This window comes from Leptonotus elevatus, chromosome 1, assembly GCF_054856555.1.
Source record: "Leptonotus elevatus isolate MCC_2025b chromosome 1, RoL_Lele_1.0, whole genome shotgun sequence".
In the NCBI taxonomy this organism is placed as follows: domain Eukaryota; kingdom Metazoa; phylum Chordata; class Actinopteri; order Syngnathiformes; family Syngnathidae; genus Leptonotus; species Leptonotus elevatus.
In genome coordinates this window covers 13,584,201-13,607,993 of record NC_141239.1, presented here as the reverse complement: position 1 = coordinate 13,607,993, position 23,793 = coordinate 13,584,201, and the positions used below count along the sequence as shown (strand labels likewise).

General features: G+C 39.0%; 1 protein-coding gene across 3 annotated transcripts in view; it reads right to left on the bottom strand.

Moving 5' to 3' along the window:
• LOC147180957 (collagen alpha-1(XI) chain-like) overlaps nucleotides 1–23,793 on the bottom strand; it is an 82,640-nt gene that overhangs the window by 42,935 nt on the left and 15,912 nt on the right. Inside the window, exons 4-11 of one of the 3 annotated variants that reach the window (XM_086075391.1) lie at nucleotides 23,010–23,172; nucleotides 12,740–12,868; nucleotides 9,346–9,438; nucleotides 8,328–8,411; nucleotides 6,832–7,128; nucleotides 4,538–4,603; nucleotides 2,714–2,755; nucleotides 2,389–2,451 (exon numbers count right to left, since the gene is read on the bottom strand). In XM_086075391.1, the coding sequence (XP_085931517.1) occupies nucleotides 2,389–2,451; nucleotides 2,714–2,755; nucleotides 4,538–4,603; nucleotides 6,832–7,128; nucleotides 8,328–8,411; nucleotides 9,346–9,438; nucleotides 12,740–12,868; nucleotides 23,010–23,172 (937 nt within the window). Of the gene's footprint in view, nucleotides 1–2,388; nucleotides 2,452–2,713; nucleotides 2,756–4,537; nucleotides 4,604–6,831; nucleotides 7,129–8,327; nucleotides 8,412–9,345; nucleotides 9,439–12,739; nucleotides 12,869–16,823; nucleotides 16,952–22,284; nucleotides 22,304–23,009; nucleotides 23,173–23,793 lie in introns of those variants that run through there. The other 2 variants (XM_086075406.1, XM_086075396.1) reach the window with 2 other exon arrangements.

The window sequence follows — 23,793 nt, the reverse complement described above, 5'->3', positions numbered from 1 at the left end:
TGTGAGTTTTTTTGAGGACATGTTGCGACCACCCAACAGTCGATTAACACATTTCAAATCTAGTATTTTTTTCTTTGATATATAGCAACAATAAACAATGGGGTCAATTGGAAGTGACTAGTGCTCTTGGGTAAAAGCATGATGTTTGTGAATTAAGCTGCCTTTCTCAGTCTTTTTTTTAAATCAAGCACCACATCAATTTGACAGTTGCTGCACCCGCCCTCTCTCCCTGCACAGAAATTCAAAATATATAGTGAAAAAAAACCCCACGTCTTTATAGCTAATAAAGCATCACATTTTGCATTAGGGGTTGTCTTTGTTGCATATTCCTTGCAAGAAAGGAGGCATAGAGGCTACTGTACATTTTCAAGCGAAACCAGATCACTGAGGCCATCCAACGTCTTGGAAAGTGACGTTAAAAGAAGGTTAGTGACGAAAAGGATGTTGCATCCAGACTGAGCGCTACGCCATGGAAAACCACGGGACTACAGGAAGGAGTCACGTCTAATCCTCCTGGGCCAGACAGTTTTCCCATGGGAGGAAGTGACAGGAGGGGAGGGGGATGGATCCACTTTTGATTTAACACCCAGAGGAACCACCACATTGTGTCAGTGAGGTCACTTTCTTTTTCTTTCACTTTCTTTAACATGATAGTTTATCTTTAAAAATAAATAAATAAAAATACACCGGTACAGTATATATCTTTTTTTATTAAAAAATGTTTTGCCTTTTGGGTGGAGGGGGGTGGGGTGGAGGGGGTATTACTGTACTCACGATCGGGGGGAACTGTACTCCCATAAAAAAAAGAAGTTTTTATTGTCAAATAAAACGTTCAATTTTTTCGCAAAAAATTAAAAATAAACTTAGTTCCTGAAAATAAAATGTTTTTTTTGTTTACAAAAAAATCCTACCTTTCTTTGAAAAAAATAAAAAGTTTCTTCTCCCAAAATATTTTCCTTCCATCCAAAAAAAAAAAGACTTAAATGTCTGGAAAAACCCTATTCTTTCCCATGCAAAAATATATACTGTACTTTGCCTTCTCAAAAAATTACTAATTCCTCAAAATCCTACTTTATTTCTTAAAAAATAAATAAAAAATAAATAAAATAAAATAAATATATATATATATATGTTGTGCCATTGTTGTCACAGATATACACTACAGACTAGAGCCAGCTAACAGGGGTGTCTAGGTGGTGGCCATGATGGCAGATTGCGACAGTCCAGCAATGGTAATGGTAAACATGGACATTAGCTTAGCATCGCCATAAGCACACAACTCAAAAGGAGCATGTTGTACTGTATCTACCTATTCATATCTATGGTTGTTGTTTCTCGTTGTGTACATCAATCGTACACCAAACAACAGCGAGGTAAGGAATAATTTTGCACTGTACTTGCTATTGTTAGGCAACAGAAACCTTTCCAAAAATATTTTTTGTACTGTAATAGGTGTTTTTAGGCCACCAAAAAAGTAGGCCTACTTAAATTTAATGGATAAATTGCTTTAACCCAATGAAGCTAGAACCATGAACTATTAGAGAAAATTCTGATTATTTAAATAGAGTATTTATTGGTCCTTTTGAACAAACTTCCACATGTGACTTTTGATTTGTGTTATATTTGATACATCGGGTCACAATGCTTTAAATTTGTACATTGATAAATGTCAAAAATATAATAATAAACAGACATATCAAACATATTAGTATTTCCAAAAATCAGAAAGAACATTTCCCACTATTATTTCAAGTATAGGTGTCTCTCCTTTCTCAATTGGGACAATCTTGCAAGGTTGCTGAAAAAGCCATCAGCTGGGTGATACTGGCCTCTAATGGATTTTCCGTGCAATGCATGTGTCAGATCATATTCGTCAGGGTTTTATACTCATCAAATAGAGGGCTCAAAATGTCTTGTATTTAATATGATACGTTTGGCTTTATAGGGTTAAGGGATGACTCCTCCCCCCATTAAATTGAGGTTCCACTGCACTTTTCTTTTTGAAAAATGTAATTTCAGAAAAAAAAAAAAAATTCTAAAAATATATATGACTTCTTCGGTAAGACATACAATCATTATTCTTGAAAATATATTTTTTTCTTGAAATAATACTAATTGTTTCTTTCAAAATATATACATTTCTTTCTTGAAAAACTTTATTATTCCATCCCCCCCTTAAATATTTTCTTACTAAATTCTGACTTCAATCCAGTCATACTGCAACTTTTCCTCAGGAAATACAATTATTCCCGTAACATGCCGTTAATCTAACAAGCAACAATTGTTTTGTTCTGTGTGGATGCTTTGTAGACTAATCATAGGATTAAAGTAATGTTGATATAAGTGGAAAAATTAATTAATTAAACGCACTGTGGGGACTCAACTCACCCTTGCACCGGGATCTCCATGAGGTCCTGGAGAACCCTGCAGTCCTGGGGTGCCCGGGACACCCTGAAAAAAACACAGATGCATACTTTGAGTTCATTATATCCCAAAGCTCACCGTAGGCGGTCCATTCAGTGCTCACGGTGCATCGGCCAACAAAGACAGAAGCAAAGATGGCTTCAAAAAGACCTCAAAATTTGACAACCCCCCCCAACCCTCATCACACTCCACCACCAACACTCTTTCCATAAAGGCACCCCCTCCTTTATCCCCCTTTTTAGCTGTTCTCCATGTGTGCAAGGCAGACAGGAGAAAACGTGATACTCACTGCCTGGCCGGGGGATCCTTGGGGTCCTTCTATAAGCATACCCTGAAAAAAAAAAAAGCAAAAGAGTAGATAATACAGTAGCGTTACAAATAACAGACGGCTGCTGCGGGTTTGAGGTCGAGGAGTTTACGTACTGCTACACGCAGTATTTCATTGACGGCTATGTGTGTGTGTGGTCACACTTTTGGACGGGATACAATGCAGATGGTACGGGAGGAGTAACCATTTCACTTAATATTAGGGTTGTATGGCTTAGACTGTGCGGAGTCGCATATGTCACATATTTGCTGAAAATTAGTCATAAAATCTTCAATATACGCCTTTAAATGTCAGTCTGACATTTAACATTTGACATTCTGATTGTTTACAAATTAACAGCCACTTGGCAGATTCCGTGAAAGTAATTTCATGAATTTGACAGCCAAGTCTGTATTGTAGCAGCAACTAGACCCATTGTTAATCTTTAAATGAGTCAGCAGTTAGCTGTAACTGGCCAGTGAGCTGCTAGCTAACGAACTAAGAAAATCAAGACTAAAACCTATGACATTAACTTTCCTTGAAGTTCATTTTAAAAGGGAAATTAGTCAGTTAGCTGTATTTGCTATCAATAGTTTTGATACGTTATCAATTATGTGGAGCTTTAGAGGGTATTTGGTCAGTTTTTAGCTGGAGGTTGCTAGGTAGGTGTCGGTCAATGTCAAATTTCTCACATAAAATTTACAGTCCACCTTTTTAAAAGAGCACGTCAGATGTTTGCTCTAGCTTCTTATCAACTCACTAAGATCATTTGCAGTTACATGTTAACTACCATTGTACACCAAAGGCCTTTTCACACTGCACTTAACAGGGCGCAGCACGCCATTGAAGAACCCATTCATTGTGTATGTGCTGGCGTGACAATGGAACGCAGTGTCACGTCAGGTGAGCTTTTGCCTTGAGTTGAAAAAATGGTCACACTTGGAAGCAGTGTTGCTATGACATCAGATGACGCAGCCATTAGGAAGCGGTTGGCAGAGTGATTTCAGAGTGCTAACAGTAAATAGACCAACAAGCAGGAAAATAATCAATGCAATTTCCTGGTAGGCCGCTAAGCGCAGGTGGGCACTTCCACAAATCATCAATTCCAATCAATGATGATGCCCACCGTTCGCCGAGTGCTTCCACTTTTTCGGTGAATGATTTATTTATTTACTTTTTTTGTGAAGCCTCACAAAAATACACGGAATGAGAAGGACCGTCTGTACTCACCCCGATCAACGGACATAAAGCATGCTTCAGTCGGTGCTCAGTCCGCGTATTTTTTTTTGGGCTTCGCGTCACTGTGCACTTGCCAAAAAGTGAGAACCATGACGTGTATTGACGATTGACGGAAGCGCCCACATCTCTCACTAAGCAACCATTTCTAAATATGGGCAAGCTTGTACCGGGGCGCCGTCATCCCTGCGCTCTGTCCCAAGGTGAACACCAAGAAAACCAAGTGCAGTGTGGAAAGGACTTCACAGTGGATGCGAGTGCTGCCTTTTCCTTGTTGGGAACATCTCATAGACCAAATATTTTTGATTGTGGTAGCCAACTAGCCATAGGTAAGAAATTAAATACATAAAACAAATATATAGGACATATTTGTGTTATTATTTTGGCAACCAGCACTATAGCTATTAGCCTGTTAATTAGCAATGAGCTAAATATAGTGTTGGAACAAAAACTCAGTGACTAGCAATAAAGTATACTTTTCACACTTGGAGTTAGGTATAAATCGGGTGTGTGTTTTGACTCAGACAAATGGGATGAGTATTGTGAAGTTGATGTTAAAATGCGACTTACGGGCTCAATGATAGCAGGCTCTCCCTTCTCTCCTTTCTCTCCCAGGTAACTTTGACTTCCTCCCACCTGTGGACACGAGAGGAAGACTTTTCTTAAACACTGCAATGCATGTTTATGCTGGGGTGGGTAAAAACGTGAGAAGGCGAGACTGACGAGCGGCAGGGTACAGCGATAAAAGTGCTAAGAAAAGTGCCGCAGACTGCTGACTACTGTTCATGAAGATTTAGGTAGCGCTCTGCTCCCTGCTTGGAAAAATAAACCTCAGGAATAATACAGCCAGAGGCTATAATTTGGACTCCCATTTAGTAAGCTTCCTTACTAGACATTAAAAAACAAAAAAAACGACCCCAACTACAGGGGTGGTTACCTGACACTATCCATACAATGACTTCACATGAGAGGAATTCCCAAAGCCACAAAAGAAGGACAGTGTCCAGCAGTTTGTGAAAGTCATGGAGGACTTTTGCGGTGCGCTGGGATTATAGCCCGGAGAGCGCTAATAGCATGTTGGCGATTAACCCCCAAGGTTTGTCACTTCCTGCTTTAGAGAAACTTCATCTCCGCATAGACACAACAAGAAATCCTTGGAACTATAGACAACAATTTAATTTCAATTTCATAGTGCTGATTTCATCGCCAACTCCAGGGGTGTATAATATTGTTTAATTCCTATTCTTTCGAGTTTAGTATCCATAGGATTTCAAGGTAGGTCTCAAAATAGTCAAGTCAGCATTAGGGTTTCAGGAAGGGATTAGGATTTCAAAGTAAAATCCCAAATCAGGGGACAGGTTTCAAGTTACAGGGTTAGTTTCAAATTAAGTTAAGCATTTGTTAGGATTTCAAACAAAGGTTAGCATTTCAAACAAAAGTTTGGTTTCAAAGATTGGGAACCTGGGCTTGGGTTTCAAAAACGGTTAGGGATTCACATTGGAATTAGAGTCCGGGTTCAAGTTTCAAATTTGGCTTTCATGACAGGATTACGACTTCAAAATTGGGTCTCAAGCCAGGGTTAAGGTCTTAAGGGTTCCAGACAGAGTTAGGGTTTTAAACTATGATTCAGGTTTTAAATTAGGGAGACCTGTTGAATGACAAGTTTTAAGAATTCAAACAATTTGAATGCAGAACTTTAAGACACTGTAAGCAAGGGATAGGGTTTCAAATTAGGGCAGGGGTGGCCAAGTTTGGTCCTCGAGAGCCTGTTTTACATGTTTCTCTCCACAAACACACCTAATTCATGATCAGGGTCGTTATCAGGCTTCTGCAAAGCTTGCTTATGAGCTGATCATTAGATTCAGCTGCGCTGAAGGAAAGAGACATGGAAAACAGGCTAGATAGTGGCTTTCGAGGACCAAACTTGTCCCCTTCCCCTGAATTTGTTTCAAGACAAGGTTGAGGTTCCAAACCAGGGTTAGGGTTTCACCACAGGGTTGATAATTAAAATGTTATTTTCGAGACATGGTTTAGAGTTTCAAAGTGCAGTTATAACTAGTGTTGTTCCGATACCGATACTGGCATCGGCAGAGGCCCCGATACGGCATTAAAACAGTGGTATCGGTGAGAACTAACAAAAATGGGAATTTAACCTGAAAAGAACAGAAGCAAGCAAACAAGGCATGTAGAATAAATACCAAATCAAGTCCAAAAACAAGATTTAAAGTTACAAACTAACACTGGGGTAACACTCAACTCAACAGCAAACAAAAATGAGCCCACAAGGGCAGAAACAAACCAGGGAACTAAAGACAAGTAAACTGACAAGACAACAAGGAACACCTGGACAAGACACGACTGGCTGAGAGAGCTGATTGGAAGACACAAGGGACCGGGTTGATGAGCGCAGGTGAAAAAAAACAACTTAACGAACAGGACAAGGCATAAACCCCAAGAAAACTAAGACTTTAACATGAAATAAAACCAAATGCAGATGCAAACAAAGCACCGATCATGACAGTTGGGGTTTTAAATTAGGCTTTTACACAAGGTGTAGGTTTTCAAACATGGTTGAGATTTTCTGTAAATGTATTTTAAAAGAGCCTGATCGATGCGCTTTGCCTTAAAAGCATAGTACTTGGTTATGAGCTATAAGCATTGTCTAAACTGAACAGGTCACTGGGCTACAGAGTTCATGTCAGCAGTGACAGAAAGGTTACCATCTGCGAAATCCTCAACGGTGTCTACGCTTCAAGCTACAACCCAATACCGTCCAAAACAATAAACATCCCGAAGCAACAAACACCCGCTGCATTCCTGATCACCACCACACTTTGCTAATACCCTCCACTGTCATCACTTACGCCGCTCTCCCTGAAGTCAGTTTCAGCCGGAACGCCAGGTCCGAATTCTTCCTCCGCAGTGGAGCTCTTGGTTTCGGTTGCAGTGCCGTAGTCGCCATAGTCGCCGTAGTTGAAGGGCGTCTCCTCCGTCTCCTCTCCTTCACTCAGGTCGTATTCTCTGAATTCGTTTGTGTTGGTGCCGGCATCCACGTTGTCGTTGGTGTCCACCTGGGCGACGGTCTCTACAGCGGGAGTGGGGTCTGCCCCGACCTGTTCCACGCCTGTGATGTAATCATCCACGTTTCCCTCTTCGTATGTCTGAGATAGATCCAGGAGTCAAAGTTAGAAGGCAGAAGACACGGACATTTAGTAGGCAATTATGAGTAGACCCACAAAATACGGCAACAAATCCATGTCTGAATAGCATAGAAAGTCTGACGGTTTGGTGTGAAGTGGCTTTTTTAAGGCCATTTGGGTCATTTTTAGGACTCTGTCAATCGCCCGAGAGATTTTGTGTGGTTGCTATCATATTCACAGATGTCTCCTGCTTGTACCTAGACCAGATTTTTTCTGTATAATTTCTTTATTACTGAGAAAATTATGAATTAAAAACAAATCTCATCTTGAATTTATATGTTAAAAACGTGAACAATTGCTCTATCATCCTCATCCTGATCCGCACGAATATTTTATGGCCTTATTTGTCCTGCGACTACCCACAAGTTTCGTGAATTTGTGACTCATGAATCCGCCACTTTTCTAGTCGAGGTACCAAATTTTATGCATCACCCCTCCGTAACCTTTTGTCGTCATCAGTCAAAGTGGAAAACACTATTTCAAAACGATCTGAAACTGGTAAAGTAGATTTTTTTTGCAATCTAACAAGTAGCACAAACTATTATTGCCATATTGAGTTTTATGGCACCAGGGGTCGAGCAGACAACGTGACTTACGAAAAACAAATAGTCATACTGTTCCCATTTAACCCCCGAATGTTTTTCATTAGGTTGCTGTTTATGTTTGTAATGATTAAGCACAAATTAAGTGCTGCCAAATTCTGGATATATCAGAAGCACGCAAAGGGGAGGGAAGATTTGTCTGTCTGCCTACCAGTTTTCCATTGGTTATGCTTCGCTGAATGACAACGATTTCCTGCTGTGGCCATCTTTACGACGTTGTTTCTCGTAGGGAAAAACAGTAGCATATGCAGCTTGATGATTTTGACCAAATAAGGGTATTGACCACCACCAACAACATTAACATTTCTAAAACTTTCCAGAAAGTGGATCTAGCATCAAGACAGCTGATGAATGTGGAATATAATACAAGTAGTAGATTTTAAATAATGTTTACAATCTAATGACACTAGGCTCAAATTGACGTGACTTACTCGACTCACCCCTCAGATCTTACTGATTAGACAAATTCTTACGTATTATACTGTATTGATGACTCTTAATTAAATATCATACTAGACATAAAAAATTGAAGATATAATAAAAAATTAAAAAAATTACATGGCCTGCTGTGGGAGTTTCAGGCTGACTTCCATCCACAATGCTGTAGTCGTAATCGGTGAAGTAGTCGCCATCTACGAGGGTCTGAAATCAGAAACAAAAAATTACAACTTACCGGTATATGCAAAAAGTTTTTTTTTAAATAGTGAATGGTGAGCAACAAGACATTTTTCAAATTATATCAAAAAACATAGCAACGTTTTTTTTAATGATGTTTGTGTCATTTTTAAGACCTCTGAACAGCAGATCTAAGGCTAAAGGCTGTCGTTTCAGATTAAAAAAAAATACTTTTCTGCCTTATTAGGTATCATCCAGCCTGTTAAAACAAATTTGCAAAGGGTTTTACATAACTATGCCAGCCATACAAATGGCATGTTGAAATGTATTATGGGCTACTATAGGCTAGGCATGAGAATGAATTTATCAATTAACCATATTTTTTAACGAAATCATGTAATAAACATTTCACTGTGTGTGTATTGAGGAGATGGGTCATATGTATGTAGCTCAACTATGTAGGATCACTTTGACATTTATTAGGTTTATCGCTACAAAAAGTCCAGTATTGTAAAGGTAGATGGGTACACTGAGACAAAACATAATATATGGGACAAAAAGTTTAATTGCCTCACACTCTAGCCACATGAATAATACTACGTAAACAATTACAGTGCAGCTCAGCCTCGGACTAGCGTCCACCACGTCTAGCAATGTGCAATTTGAAACAGCATCAAAATCCTACTGTTGCATTTGTCTGCATTCTTTGGTTCCTAAAAAGACAAGCTCTTCATGTTGCACTTTCTTGACATTTGACTGCCAATAAAATGCTTTAAAATGACCAATTTTACTGCATAGTTGTTGGCCTAATAAAAACCCAAATAAAACCTTAAAGTTTTTAAACTGGACATATAATAAAACCAAAAAGAAAAATAGAGACAGATAAAAGTGGACAGAAGAAGAACACGCTTGTTATTCATGACAGCATTGGCCATGAAAACGGTATTAGTAGCGGCGGTACCTCAGTCTTGGCTCTTTCGGTTGGGGCCGTTTCTGTGGTGAGCGCTCCTTCGCTGTAGTCATAGAACTCACCATAATCATAGTTAGTAGTATACTGTAAAAGGGAAAGAAGAAATGGACGGAAAGTGCAGTCAATCCATCAATACCGTCATGTAAATAAACCAGCACAATATCATATTGTACAGTATTTACATGGCAAGTGAGAGCAAAGATGGGTTATACCCGACATGCTATTTTAGAAATAACATGTTCATATAAATCACATCCATATGAAAGCAAAAAATTATAATAATTAATATATGGATGAAAATAACGATAAATCTTGTTTGCTTCCAAACAAGTTATTATGCGGTCAAACATGACGCGTTGCTACACGTAGGTCTGAATGTCAACAATAGCCAGAGGCATTCATTAATGGGGCCTCATTAAAGTGAGTGTGCAGTCCTGACTCATGGTGGGAAAAGGCAAAATTACAGGAGCAAATAGCAGCCACTAAATGACTTATAGCGCTAAATAAACGTGCGGCCTGAGCTCTAAAATAGCCCACATGAATGCGGTGCAAAATAATCAGCTTCAGGGATATAATGTTGCTGTTTATTTACAGCCTAGAAGTCGAGCCACTCAGGACAAACCGCACAGGAAATGGATACAACTTTCTCTGATTAGCATACAATGTGGGAATTGATGCTAGCCTAAGCACCAATTCAGAAAACGCTTACACTAATTTCATAGGTAGACTCCAAAGCACGCTTCAAAAAAAAAAAGCGAAGCGTTGCTGTCCCACGACTATTGAGTTAGTTACATTTCCTTTTTGGTGGGGAGAAGTTCAAATTCAACAAAAGTTCACATGAACTTCCAACATCCATCCATCCATTTCCGTGACTGCTTATTCCTCACAAGGGTCGCAGACTTCCAAACACATAATCAAATTAACACGAAGCTAAGTGTTGCTGGCTACAACTATTGTCCGTCAGATTAAGTAAAGTAAGGTTTTACAGTAAAGTATTCTAAATTCATCAAACATTTTTTACAAATGTCAATGGTAGGATCAAAAGGTTTGCTCTGCTAACCTTAAACTAATGACGTCACACTTGCCCAAAAATGAAAACAAACTATTGATGTTACACTTTCCTGAAAACAAAGCGCACTCTTGGTGTTGCACTGTACTAAAAAGATAAACTATTGATGTCTCACTTTCCTTTAACAATTGATGTTGCATTTTCCTAAAAAACAAAACAAAAAACACATTGATTTTACTTTGCTAAAAAGAAAAGATTTCCGCTGCTACACATGATAAAGTGTTAACGGTACTACCATTTAGTAACGCCCTTTCCTCCCGCCGTACATTTATTGACAGTTTAACAATAGCGATAAAGACCATTAAGCCCCAATTCCTGATATGTATTAGAGGGATTAATATTAGTCCCCTGGACAACTGTTGACATTGTGAAAAAGTGATAAAAGGCACAGAGTTGGCTAAACATCCGTCCGGAGGTCACGCTTGGAGCGGAGGCTCGGCCAGACAGACGAGAGGGGGAGCGGGAGGGTTGTGGGATTGTGGGGGCGCGGATTTACGACGGCGAAGTGCTTGGCTGGGAGCTTCACCGCGAGGCTCGGATGAAATTGGAATTGGACGCGCACTTGTGCACACATATGGACACGCACTCCCGTATCACTCCCGCTTCCTATTTCCTTTTATCCAGCACACATGTGGCTGACAACTGCAAGCGACGGCAGGGTCAAGGCGGTTGCTCCCTAGTGGAGGTTTCCATACACATCCATACGTAAATCTGTCTAATAGTCTTTAATGAGGGGCACTGCGTGAAACATTCGTAAAAAGATAAGTATTGATGTTGCTCTTTCCTAAAAGGAAAAGATGTTAGACTTTCCTAAAAAGAAGACAAACCATTGATGTTGGGAACTTCCATGAAAATAAAAAATATTGATGTTGCTCTCTTTCTTATATGGAAACCTAACTATTGATGTTGTCCTTTCCTAAAAGAAGGCAAACTCTTGATGTTGCACTTCCCTAAAAAGGAGAACAAAGGTCTCCTCCATGCACATTTATAATGAATAAATCTATTCAAAAAGCTATAATGAGAGGGACTGCGTGGAACATTCCAACTATAACGTTGACGGTGAATAAACTATATGTGCGGCCACAAGCTGTCTCTCTCTCTCTCTCTCTCTCTTTCTCTCTCTCTCTCTCCCTCTCTCTATCTCTCTCTCTCTTGTCTCCGCTTGACAGCCTCCACCAGAGTGAACTTGATGATGATGAAGCAACATTTTCCAGCCACTTCTTCTACACTTGAACTCGACCGGCATTGAGAGAGAAAAAAACAAAAAACGTTTCCAGGTATTGGGAGTCTTGCTGCATGGAGGGAAAAGGAAAAAAGGTTGGATTTCGGGTAGCACAGCCTGTTGAACTCGTTAGTGATGTAAATCACGGGGCCACTCCAAATCGGGGCTCGGGTCGGGCTTGGCGGCAGAGAAAAAAAATGGGGAAAGTTTTCCAGCGTGAGCTCATCAGTTATTTGATCAAACACTTGACGGAAAAATGTCAGCTGACAGCAGCAGCTCATATTAGAGACGTAACAAACACAACAAATGACTGAAAACTTTGAGCGGCAAGGGACCATATTTAGTCACCATGGCTGACCCACATTTCACTATAAGGCGGTACACAACCTTGTGACTTCCCATAGCCAATAAGCTAATCAAAATACGAATAAAAAGATTCATGAAGACATAAATGTCCACAAAGCAATTCTTTAAATAGATATATAGAAATGTTTTCAGTGTTGTCAATTTCAAAATGTATGTGTATCATTTGAAGGGCAACGAACCATACTGGACTGGATCACTTAAACTTGAGCCAAAATGGCAGTTGAAGCATCTGATGTCGCCTAGCCAATCATCAAAAGTAGTAGTAGAAGTAGCAATAATAATTAAAATAATGTAATAATAATAATAATAATAATAATAATAATAATAATAATAATAATAATAATAATAATAAACATAAAGTTGCAGATGACCTAAATTGCTAATAAACTGAAGCCAAAAGATGTATGCAATAATAAAAAAAGTAACCATTACAGGAAATGAAAGAAACTTATATGATACTGCTGTATAAATGTTATTAATAAAATGATCATACAAAATTTTTTTGATTTTTTTTTTTTTTACAATGTATGATAATATTTACATAATTTAATACAGGAATTAATGTCGACTTTGCATGTACAGTCGTGCTTGAAAGTTTACATACCCTAGGGACATGTAAACTTATGAGCGTACTGCATGGTGAGAGGTTTAATGCCCATAAAATCCAAAATACTGTGGCAATTGTTATGTCAACTTTCAAGCACAACTGCATTTTATTTTCTACTGACCTCTTCTTCAGGTTCCTGGGCTTGGGGGGTGTCCTGGTGGTTGGGGGTTTCACAGTCGGGGCTGTAGTGTTCACAGTAGTCATAGGCGGCTCGGGGGTCTGCCACGATCAGCAGTTGCTGGATGTCACCCTGGACCATGACACAGACAGACAATGTCAGCTGAAACCCCCTCAAAATAGAAACACATCGAGTGTTCACATACAAGCAGTCTGCGCCTTCTACTTGATTAACACAACATGGCGATCATAAAAGGTGACAGTAAAAACACAACAGGCAGGATGTGGTAGAGCACGATAGGCCGTAATCCTCCTGATATAAAAGATCATTAATCAAGGCTCAAGGCGAATCTGCAACCTATTGTAGCATCTGCCACGGGAGAGGCTGCCAGTCCCCGTGCACAGCAGATAAATAACCAAGGTCTGTAGTTATCGCAGGACGTCTGGTTTTCATGAGCTTTTGGAAAAGGAAATTACATCTGCACCGCCAACGCTGCCGTCAGCCAACACGCCTCACTCAAAAGCAAGTTGAAGAATGTGACCACATACAGCTAATCAGCAAATGAAATGTGTTGGAATAAACAATTATAGCATTGTAAATGTCCCAAAATATTGTTTAAAATATTTACTTCATATTTTTTCTTTTTCTTTTTTTGAGCGGGGGTACTACTTTTGTATCGTTATGACAGATAAAGTGTCATATTGGGTAACTTAAACTTGAGTCAACATGCCTCAGTATAAATGTTGTGGAAGTGGAACCATGTGACTTTTCCTCGCCAATCAGTAAATGAATGAAAAATAACAAAAGAGCTTTCTAAAGTCATAAATGTTTTCAAATAAACTGTAAAGATCGATTTGTCATCAAAGTGAAGTTAAGCTGTTCTATTGACGGTGCTTTACTTCTTTTTACATTTGTATGACAGTCAAGTTGCTACACATTCAGTGTTGTCACAAACTATGCAGCAGGACGCAACAACAAGCCATGCAGAATGGTGCTTATTTGTCTGTTTGTCTAGTCTTTGTTGTCGTTATTGCGCAGGAACTTGTTGATATCCGCTCCACATCCTCAATTCTATGTTTATTAATTCTGTGTGGTAGGATGTTTACGTTGAAATGTCACGAAAGCTCACGAGACAACATGCACTTCATGCTAAGCTATCGACACATTGACCATTCGAGCCAATTAAGTTAAGAGTTAAACTTGACTCTATTAGCCTACGCTGACCTGAACTCAACACATTTAGCATTGAAAAAAAGTTACAATCAATCTTTTACTAGCCTAAATGCACTTCATGCATTCATGCGAAGCTAAACATGACACATTTGGCTGTAAAGATGAAATCAATTAAAATTATTTTAGCCGACACAACACGTTCAGCCTTCAACCTAAGATAAAATTAGCCATTTTATCTACATGCAAACCTAAATTTACCACTCTCTGTCTTCACGTTAAGCTTAACAAGGCATTTGACCCTTAGCCATCATGCTAAGCTAATGTCAACTCTAAGCCTTCATGGTAAGCTAACTTTTGCTAAGTTAAACTCAATACTTCCTGTTTACAGCCTGAGCTACAACATATGGGCTATTGCCTTCTTGCACTTCTTTTTCAGTCAGTATTGAGTATACCCACTTCTGAATCCCCCCTGATTCACATTGTTCAGCAATGGCCTACCTCCTGTGCCTCTAATTGACAGGTACCACCTGCCTACACTGATTAGAGCCAATCGGAGGCAGAGTAGGGCGGGTCACGTCGAGGAAAACAATCCTTCAAATACTCCACCCGAGCCACAATGGTGACCCAGAAATTTTGCTCAGGTGAACTGATTTACCCTCGTTCACAAGATACTTGATTGCGATGTGGGTTCGATTCCTGGACGCTGCCAGTTACACACTAACTACATGCTCTAGTTAAGTTTTATAGTAGCTGGGGTGGTACTGATTTTTAAGTACCGGTAAATTAAAACACAAGAATGGGGACAAATAGTTGAATTTTCAGCACAAAACAATACTGAAGTCTAACCAGACTGTTTTTCACTATTTTGTTCATTGTTCACTATATATTGTAATTTGTTTTATAACATATACTTTATGTTTGCCTCATGATAAATACATTTTACATAATTTCAGGCTGCTTGTGTTACCAAACTGTTCTTATCAAGTTATGAGAATTTTATAATTGTGAGCAAATGACAGATTTAAAAAAAAATTATTCTTGCATGTCATTGTTTCTAAAAGAGAATTTTTTTTCTGGACTACTTAAAAAAAAAAACTGGTGAAAATTGAGAGTATACCCACTTCTCCAGGGACCACTACACAACTGCTGCAGACTTAAACTCAACACATTCAGCCTTCAGTTAAAACAGACTCTTTCAGCGGACTAAAGCTAGGTTAAACTCCAGCGGTGGCAATGCCAGGTCCTGCCGGTTGAGTAGAATCACCTGTGGCTAAACTGGGGCAGGGTTTTCTGAATCTCGATTTGACACCTGTGTTTTACATTACTCTTTGTCATACACTATAACTTAAACTCTTAGCATACATTCAGCCTTCAAGAAGTTAAGTTAAATTATCTGCCGCTAGTCACATTTCCATATTATCACTTTTTTTTTTTCACGGCTTATCTGGAGTTGGGTCGGGGGGGGGGGGGGGGGGGGGCAGCAACTTTAACAGAGATGCCCTAGATTTCCCTCTCCCCAGCCACTTCGTCCGTCTTTTCTGGGCGAAACCCAACATATTCAGGCTAAAAGAGTGTCATTAATTAGCATAGCCTTCATTCATGCTAAGCTAAACACAACATTCAAGTTATATCAACTCTTATAGCACATGCTAACCTAAATGCCACGCAATCATCCATCAGCCAAGTTAAAATAAGCTATTTTAGACTCTGCACTTTTGGAATTTATGATCACCTAAACTTATAGACTAACAAAAAATTGACACATTCAGCTCTCAAGCCATGTTAAAATAAACCTAAATTCAGCACATCCATCTTAATGCGAAACTTAACTTGAACTCAACTGTTTTAACCTGCACGCTAACCTAAACTTGACAGATTCAGCCTTCATATAACTTCACTTAAAATCAACCATTTTAATCTAGATTCTAACCTCAATGCAACAAAACTGAAGCTGAAAGAGCGCCATTTCAAGATTGTGTATTTTATTGTTTTATGTCTCACTAATGATGTTTAACTTGTTTTTACACTTGTATGAATAATAAAATGATACTTTCAACATTGTCCGTAGAGTTTTAAAAAACCAAGATGGTGACAGCTTCACTCGGCACGAATGAAATAATACGCTTAACCTCTTTTTACACTGGCACTCTCTCTCTCTCTCTCTCTCTCCCTCCCTCTCTCTCTCTCTCTGATGACATCAATCTGGCCTGCCCCTGACACCAATGAGGGCCCACATGTGTCCAGCTCAGGAGGTGACACACCATCCAGCTGCTTACTCCTCTTTTGTATGAGCAACTCGCTTGCTTTTTTTTTCCTTCTTATTGTCTGATTGCACTTACACAAGCAGAACTGTGGGAGTGGAACAACACACGCAGATGGAATTTGAAAAAAAAAAAAAAAAAAACGCACAAGGACAACAATTAGCCAAGGGAAGTGTGCCTAACACTCTTCAGATTCCCAGCCTGACCGCGGCTTTTAGTAGCAGTGGCAAAGTCTGAAGAAGTCGGCTAAGATGAGATCAATAGTGCTTTTATGTGAACAGGATGCGTGGGATAGAATCACATGCAATGCAATGGAATCTCGTGATGTGTAGCCGTAATGCTAAGCTGCATTTGAATTGTAGCCAGGTATCTGCTAATGGTTCTTGGACATTTAAGCTAAGCCAAGTTCAGCACTTGTATGCTAAGATAAACCAGCACCTCCTGCACTCATGCTATAAACTTAACACTTCTTGTCTTCATACTAAATTCAACTTTTTTTTACTTTTATGTTAATAAACGCTGCTGTTTTAGCCTACACGCTAATCTGACATCTAGAGACATCTAGCGTTCCAGCTAACTCAACTTTTTTAGCCTACCCACTAACCTTAACTCATAACTCACTACGTTCACGTGTTAAACTCAACATTTCCTACCTTCATGCTAAACTCAGCACTTCCGGAATTTATGCTAAAAAATAATTCCATGCACAGCCAAACACGACACATTTAGCCTACATGCTAACCTTAACTAATTGCTTCCTTTTGGAACATGACAAGAGATCCCAAAAATAGCTATCTGTCAAAATGGCAAGTCTAGTTGGAATGGCCACTTCAGTACAAGGCACCAATAATTTTGAAATTTGGATGCTGTGTTTTTTGTTTTCGGAAAAAAAGAAGAAGCCTTGGTTGGGTACGTTTTTGTGCGCTATCGCCTATGAAAATAGTAAAAAAAAATGCCTTCAAATTTCAGAACGTTAATATTCCCAACTCATCTTTATTACCGTTTTATTTCGCCAGACACTCTGGGAACCTGTTCTCTGATTAGTTGACAAGTTTCAGTTAAAAATATCTGCCAACAAGCCAATATGGGCCAAAATGCTGAGGGTTTCTCAAAGGCTGTGTCTGGAATGGCAATTAGGACAGCCAGCTCACTACTTTCTCCTCATTGCACATTACGTGACCACCGTACCTGTCATACCAACTATTGATTGTGAATAAAAAACATTTCAACTGTATTTTATTTCCTTTGTTATACATATTATTTTCTTTTAAAATGAATGAATTATTTCCGTGGCATATAGTTAATGTATTGCTTGGATTCTCGCGCTTGCACTTGCTTGCAATGCAATGGTCTTACCTTGTTGAGTGATCATCAATGTTCACAAAGTGCATTGTGGGTAATTTTGAGTGTGCTACATTTGGACAGCCCTACAATATGCCGTGACCCCTTAGTAGTGCTGCTAGTGCACCATATAGGGAATAGACTGCATAACATTATTCATGAGAAAAACAGCGTGGGCAATGCATTCGGTGATGTACTTTTGTCATTATTTTTTGATGTTGTTAATTTTTTTGTTTGGAGGAATTTACAGGCACTTGAAATGGTCGTTTCACGTTTTGTTTTAAAGAAAATTACACAAATATGTTGACCACTTAAGTACTTTCCAGCCTTCATTCTAAGCTAAATTCAAAATGCCCCGCCTTCAAGATCAGCAAGTGTAACTTTTTTTTACCCTTTACACCAAGGACAGGGAACCAATGTACTGCTTGTTTTCCATGTCTCCCTCCTCCAACACACCTGACTCAAATGCTAAGCTCATCAGCAACCTGCCTGACAACAATCCTGTCATTGAATCACATGTCTGTGATTGGCTGGCAACCAACCTACTGCCCGAAGCCAGCTGGGATAGGCTCCAGCACGCCAGTGACCCTTGTGAGGAATAAGCGGTTAAGACGATGGATGGATGGATGGATGGATGGATGGATGGATGGATGGAATCAGGTGTGTTGGTGGGGAAAGACATGGAAAACAGGCAGGACAGTGGCTCTCGAAGGCCAGGGTTCCGCTTAACTAAAGCATAGCCTTCCTGTCACCATGCTAATCTATGCGTACCACTTTTAGTTTTCATGCCAACCTAAACTCTTTTAGCCTGCACAATTAGTTATATGAACAGTTTTTATTTAGTTCCAGGTCAGATGGTCCCTCTCAGTCCCTATATTTTTACGAGGCTGTGCACCAGAAAAAAAACTTGCCAAAAATGTGGGCATCCGTCAAAGTCAGGGCCAATGGAGCTATGGAGGTGCCCACCACTGCTTAAGTCAATTTGTTTAAGCCTTTGTGTTAATTAACCCCAAAGGTGGTACATTTAGTGGAGCTCAAACAAACAAAAGTCTCATTTCACAAGTGACTCAGCACCATCTGTATTAAATATAAAAAAGTGGGAGCAGCAGAGGCTGTATAATTGTTAGACCTGCTGGGTGAGGATATGTGTCTACCAGCTGTGGAATGTGAGCACATGCTGATCATTACTCCAGCTTTTCCTTGCACTTCCAAGACTCCTGCATCTGCCACCCAGCACTAGGCTAAAATAGTTGAGTATCGCTGTGTAAAAGAAGAAAGTGCTGAGGTGAGTTTAGCATGAAGGCTGAAAGACTTTAGTTAAGCGTGAAGCTATGCTGAGTTTAGAAATGAAGACAATACGTTTTGAATTTAGCTTAGAATGAAGGTAAAGCAGCCAAGTTCAGGCTCGTGTGAAAGATAAAAATGGTCAGTCTAGGTTAGGCATGAAGGCTAAAATTAATTAGTTTAGTAAAATAAATTAAATAGTTAGGATTATTTCAGCATGTAGGCAAAAAGAGCTTAGTTAGCTTACCACAAAGACTAAAAGTGTTGAGTTTAGGTTAGGCTCAAGGTAGTGTTGCGTTAAGTATGAAAACAAGTAGGCCTACTCCTGAGTTTACTTAGCATAAAGGCTAAAAGTGCTGAGTTGAACTATAAATGAAAGAAATTAGAGTAACGTGAAGGTAAAATAGAGAGAGCATGATAAATAAAGGAATTGCATTTAGTATAGTAAGAATGCTTAAAACAGTAGAGTTCAGATTAATATGAAGGCTAACAGTGTTAAGTTTAGTTTGCCATTCAAGCTAAACGTGATGAGTTTAGTAACTTTAGTATGAAGTCAAGAAGTGCTGAGTTTAGTTTAGCACAAATGCTAAAAAGCTCAGTTTAGCTTGAAGACAAGAAGTGCCGAGTTTGGCTGACCATAACTTTAAAAAAAAAATTTAAGAAAAAGTTTAGAGCTGAGTTTTTAGGTTAGCAAAGCAGGCCAAAAATGTAATATGAAGACAAAGTGCTGGCTTAGCATGCACAGTAAGATGAATGAGTTCAGTTAATATAAGTCATGCTGAGTTCCGCTTAGAATGAAGAGCAAAAGAATGAAGAGCAAAAGAATGAAGAGCAAAAGAATGAAGAGCAAAAGAATGAAGAGCAAAAGAATGAAAACTTCAACCTATCAGAATTTGAAGGTGACTATTACTTGTGGCTGGAGTGAATAGCTTTACTTTAGTTGCACTGATTTGTGCTGTACAGTGGATAACTTCTCTTTATACTTACACAACCGTTGGGAATGTTAACATGTTTTTTAAACCACAAAGGCCTGAACTAGTGATAAGGATTTACAATGCCCAACTATTTGAAGCTGGAATGGATGTATTCACTTTCCATTATTTCCTATAGATGGGTTTGTACTTTCTGAGCATAAACATGCAACTTTTCAGCACAGCTGGTTGCGTTCCTAAGGTGTCAAGGGAGACTGAGTGTAGTACAATCACAACAAAATCTGAAGTCAAAAAACATATGGCTTATACTGAACATATGCTACAGTAATGACAATACAGCAACACAAGACATTTGGAATCAGACATTAAGCAGGAAGCAATTATTACTCAGGCGAACATATGTTACAATTTCTTAATAGTGTCTGATGAAAAACACCTCAATGTCTGCTTTACTTAGCTGAAAGGCCAAATGTGTTGTGGACAGTTTAGCAGAAAGTCTACAAGCGTTTAGTTTTTAATTTGTATTTTTATTAATCCATTCATTCTCCGAATGGTTTATCCTCACCAGGGTCACTGGCGTGCTGGAGCCTTTTCTCTTTGGGCGAGAGGCAGGATACACCTTCAACTGGCCACCAGCCAATCACAGGGTTTATTTATTGTTATTTAACTTTCATTTCAACAATTAAAAGCATGAAGGCTAAAACATGTTGAGTTTAGGTTGGCTTGAAGTCTACAAGAGTCAATACAATTTAGAATGAAGGTAGAAAATGCTGAGTGGTTTTACGTCATGACAAGATGATCTTAAATGCTAAAAGAGTCTAGTGTACATAGTTTATCATGACAGTTAAATGAGTTGAGTGTATCTTGAAATCAAGGAAGAATGTGTTGAGTTGGACTCAGCACAAAAACTAAATGAGGAGAATGTAGTAGCCTATGAAGTTATGAAAATGGAAAATGGTGACTTTAGCTGAGCATGAAAATGGGAAATGTTGAATAGACCTTAACGTGTGAAATTAACTCAACTCAACCTTAGAATGAAGGCTAAAATAGCTGAGTTTTGTTTAGCATGATAGAAGAAAGCCTTGAATTTATTTTAGTATGAAAGTACACCAAAATTAGACTAACATGAAGATAAGATTTGGTGACTTTAGCTACGCAGCAAGGCCAACGGAGTTGTATTTAGGTTAACATGAATGCATGAAGAGTTTAGATTTGCATGTAAGTTAAAAGAGTTGACGTTAATTCATTTTGAACACTAAACATGTTCAATTTAGTTTAAATGAAGACATCAGGACATGCTAAATGTATTGAGTTAACTTAACATGAAGTGATTTAAGGAAAAAAACAACTCTCCGACATGAAAGAGTAGTCAAAACTTGGAGAAAGTGTTTTTGTTCACTCGTCTGCCCTCAACTCATAACAACCTTAATTACAATCTTCACTGTGGCTTCCAGTCTGGCCTTCTTTCTTTCATAAAACTCAATCACAACCGCGACTTTTATGGCTCCACATAACCATGCTATATTTCCTTATCAATGCTGTCAGGACATCTAACCACGACTGCTTCACTTTAGCCAGCAATTCTGAGATCACACATCAAAGCGTTGAGCGTCAAAGTCACATTTTCCACTCAGGTCACAACCTGAATGGCTTTGCTAAGTATAACTGAGCTCAGAGTAAGCAAAAAGAGCTAAACATAGTTTAGCGTGAATTGAACTAAAAAAGAAACCTAAAAGAGTTGGGCTTGGTGTAAAGGCTCAAGAAATTGAGTTGAACCAAACATTGCGACTCAAAGAGGTAGGTTCAGATTTACCATGATTGTTAAAACTGGCCAGAAGGATAAAATTACTGAGTTGAATTTCGCACGAAAGCAAGATGAGTTTAGCTTTGTATGACGGTTAAAAGAGTTGGGATTAGTTTAGCATGAAGGCTCAAAGATCTCCAATGATCTTAAATGTGTTGCATTTATTTTAGGGTGAAGGTTAAAACAATTGAGTATAGATTAGCTTAATGGAGAAAAAAACTGTGTTTATTTTAGCGTGAATTGGAGAAGATTTTCCTGGATCATTGCATCTGCATGAAGTCTAAAAAATCTATGTGCAGGCTAAATGTTACAACTTTAACTTAGTATGAAAGCTAAAGGATATTGGTTTAGCTAAGCATGATGGCTAAATGTGTAAATTCTAGTACAGCATGAAGGCTAAGAGAGTTGTATTTAGCATAGCATGAAGGCTAAAAGACCTGTTGTTACCTGAATGTGAAGTCTAAAATTTCAGCATTTTGCTTACGCAAAAATTATTATTATTATTTTTTAAATCTGTATTTAGCTTCGTATGCAGGCTTAATGTAACAACTTTAGCTTATCATGAAGGCTAAGAAGTTGGGCTTAGTTTAGCTTGAAGGCTAAACGTGTCAACTCCCCTTGAGCATGAATGCTGCATTCGAGGATGGTCGGAAGTTAGATATATCCCGGTTGTTTTTCCCCAGTTCCGACCTAAAAGTATTTGAGGCGAAAGTAAACAACCAAAATGGCGGATAGTGATAAATTGTGTTTTACCATTCATGGTCTGTGTTTGCAAAGGGGTCGCCATCATAGCATGACATTAATTTTAGTCTGTCGGTGAAGTCGGGATACTTTTTCCCCCCCGACTTCGCAAGTGGAATTTCCGAGTTCAAGGGGGCGTTCCATACACACTTCCTGGTTTGAACTCTGAAAAGTCCAACTTCCGACAATCCTCGAATGCAGCATAAAAGAGTTGGGTTTAGCTTAGCGCGAAAGCTAAAAGAGTTGACTTGAGTGTGAAGGTAGGAAGTATAGGCTCTAGCTTAGCATAAAGGCTAAAACAGTTGAGATTAGGTTAGCATGAGGACTGAAGCGTGTTGAGTTTAGCTCATAAATTAAGATTTGCATTCAGGTAGGCAATGAAGAACCATTAGCACAAGTCTGGCTACGTTCCATCAAGTCTAATGTTTAGTTTAGAAACAAGGATAGAATTGTTGATTTTAAATTAGCATGACATGTTTAGTTATGGATGGAATGTTGAGTTTAGCTTGGCATGAGTAGCATGAAGGCTGCTATAGTGTTGGGTTTAACTTAGCACAAAAGCGTACATGGAAAAAAAAACAGTAACTTGGCCAAAAACATCTTCCCCTGACCAACTTTACAATCAAATCAATCTTGTCGCCTTGACGGGTTAAGCTCCTCTTAAATGTTCCACCGTCGCGGTGGGAATGCGGGAAACTGGGGTTCAAACAGCGCTTCCAATACAGTCAGCAGCTCACCTCGAAGACTTGCTCATCCAGAATCCTGGTGCCGAAGACGGTGATGCCTTGCGTGTTGATGGCCGCCTCTTCGCCCCTGGCCAGAGTCTTCGTCACCTTTCTCTTACAGTCCACAATCATGGTGACGCGCTTCTTCTCTACGCTGATGGCCACACGATGCCATCTAATGACGAACACACAGGCAATTATTCACATACCAACCCTGCAAATTGCTGAAATCACCTGAAATTTGACTTTAAATCCCAAGTGGCTAAATTACTGTCTGCATTCAAGTATGGTTTCTTGAACCTTATTTCCCCTGCATCCTAGAGTTTATTTAAAATGGTAACTAAACCCGAGCTGTAGAAATTTTCTGCTATATTTTAAATGTGCATAGCTTCTTTGTCTAATGCGTAATACTTAAATCACAGTATCTCTTCTGCGGATTTCTTTTTTTTTTTTAAACATAGCATCTACTCTTTTATGCCTTTTGTAGTTTTTTTCAGTCTTGTCAGAGTGTGAATTTGTGAGAATGTGATCCCGATTCAGACAGAGTTGATAAATATTCAGCAATGAGATGCTACACAGATCCACTTATTTGGCCTGCTCATGGTGGACGGGCGACATGGTGACCTATATTACATATATTTACTGCTTTCCAACTGGAAGCTGAACTGTAGTCCATATTGCCATACTGTTACCAGTGCCACCAGCATCAACACAACACCATCCCCCAAAAAATCATGTGCAAATACTAAGTAATAAATAAAATTAAAAAAAACTCGAATTAATCACGTTATTATTG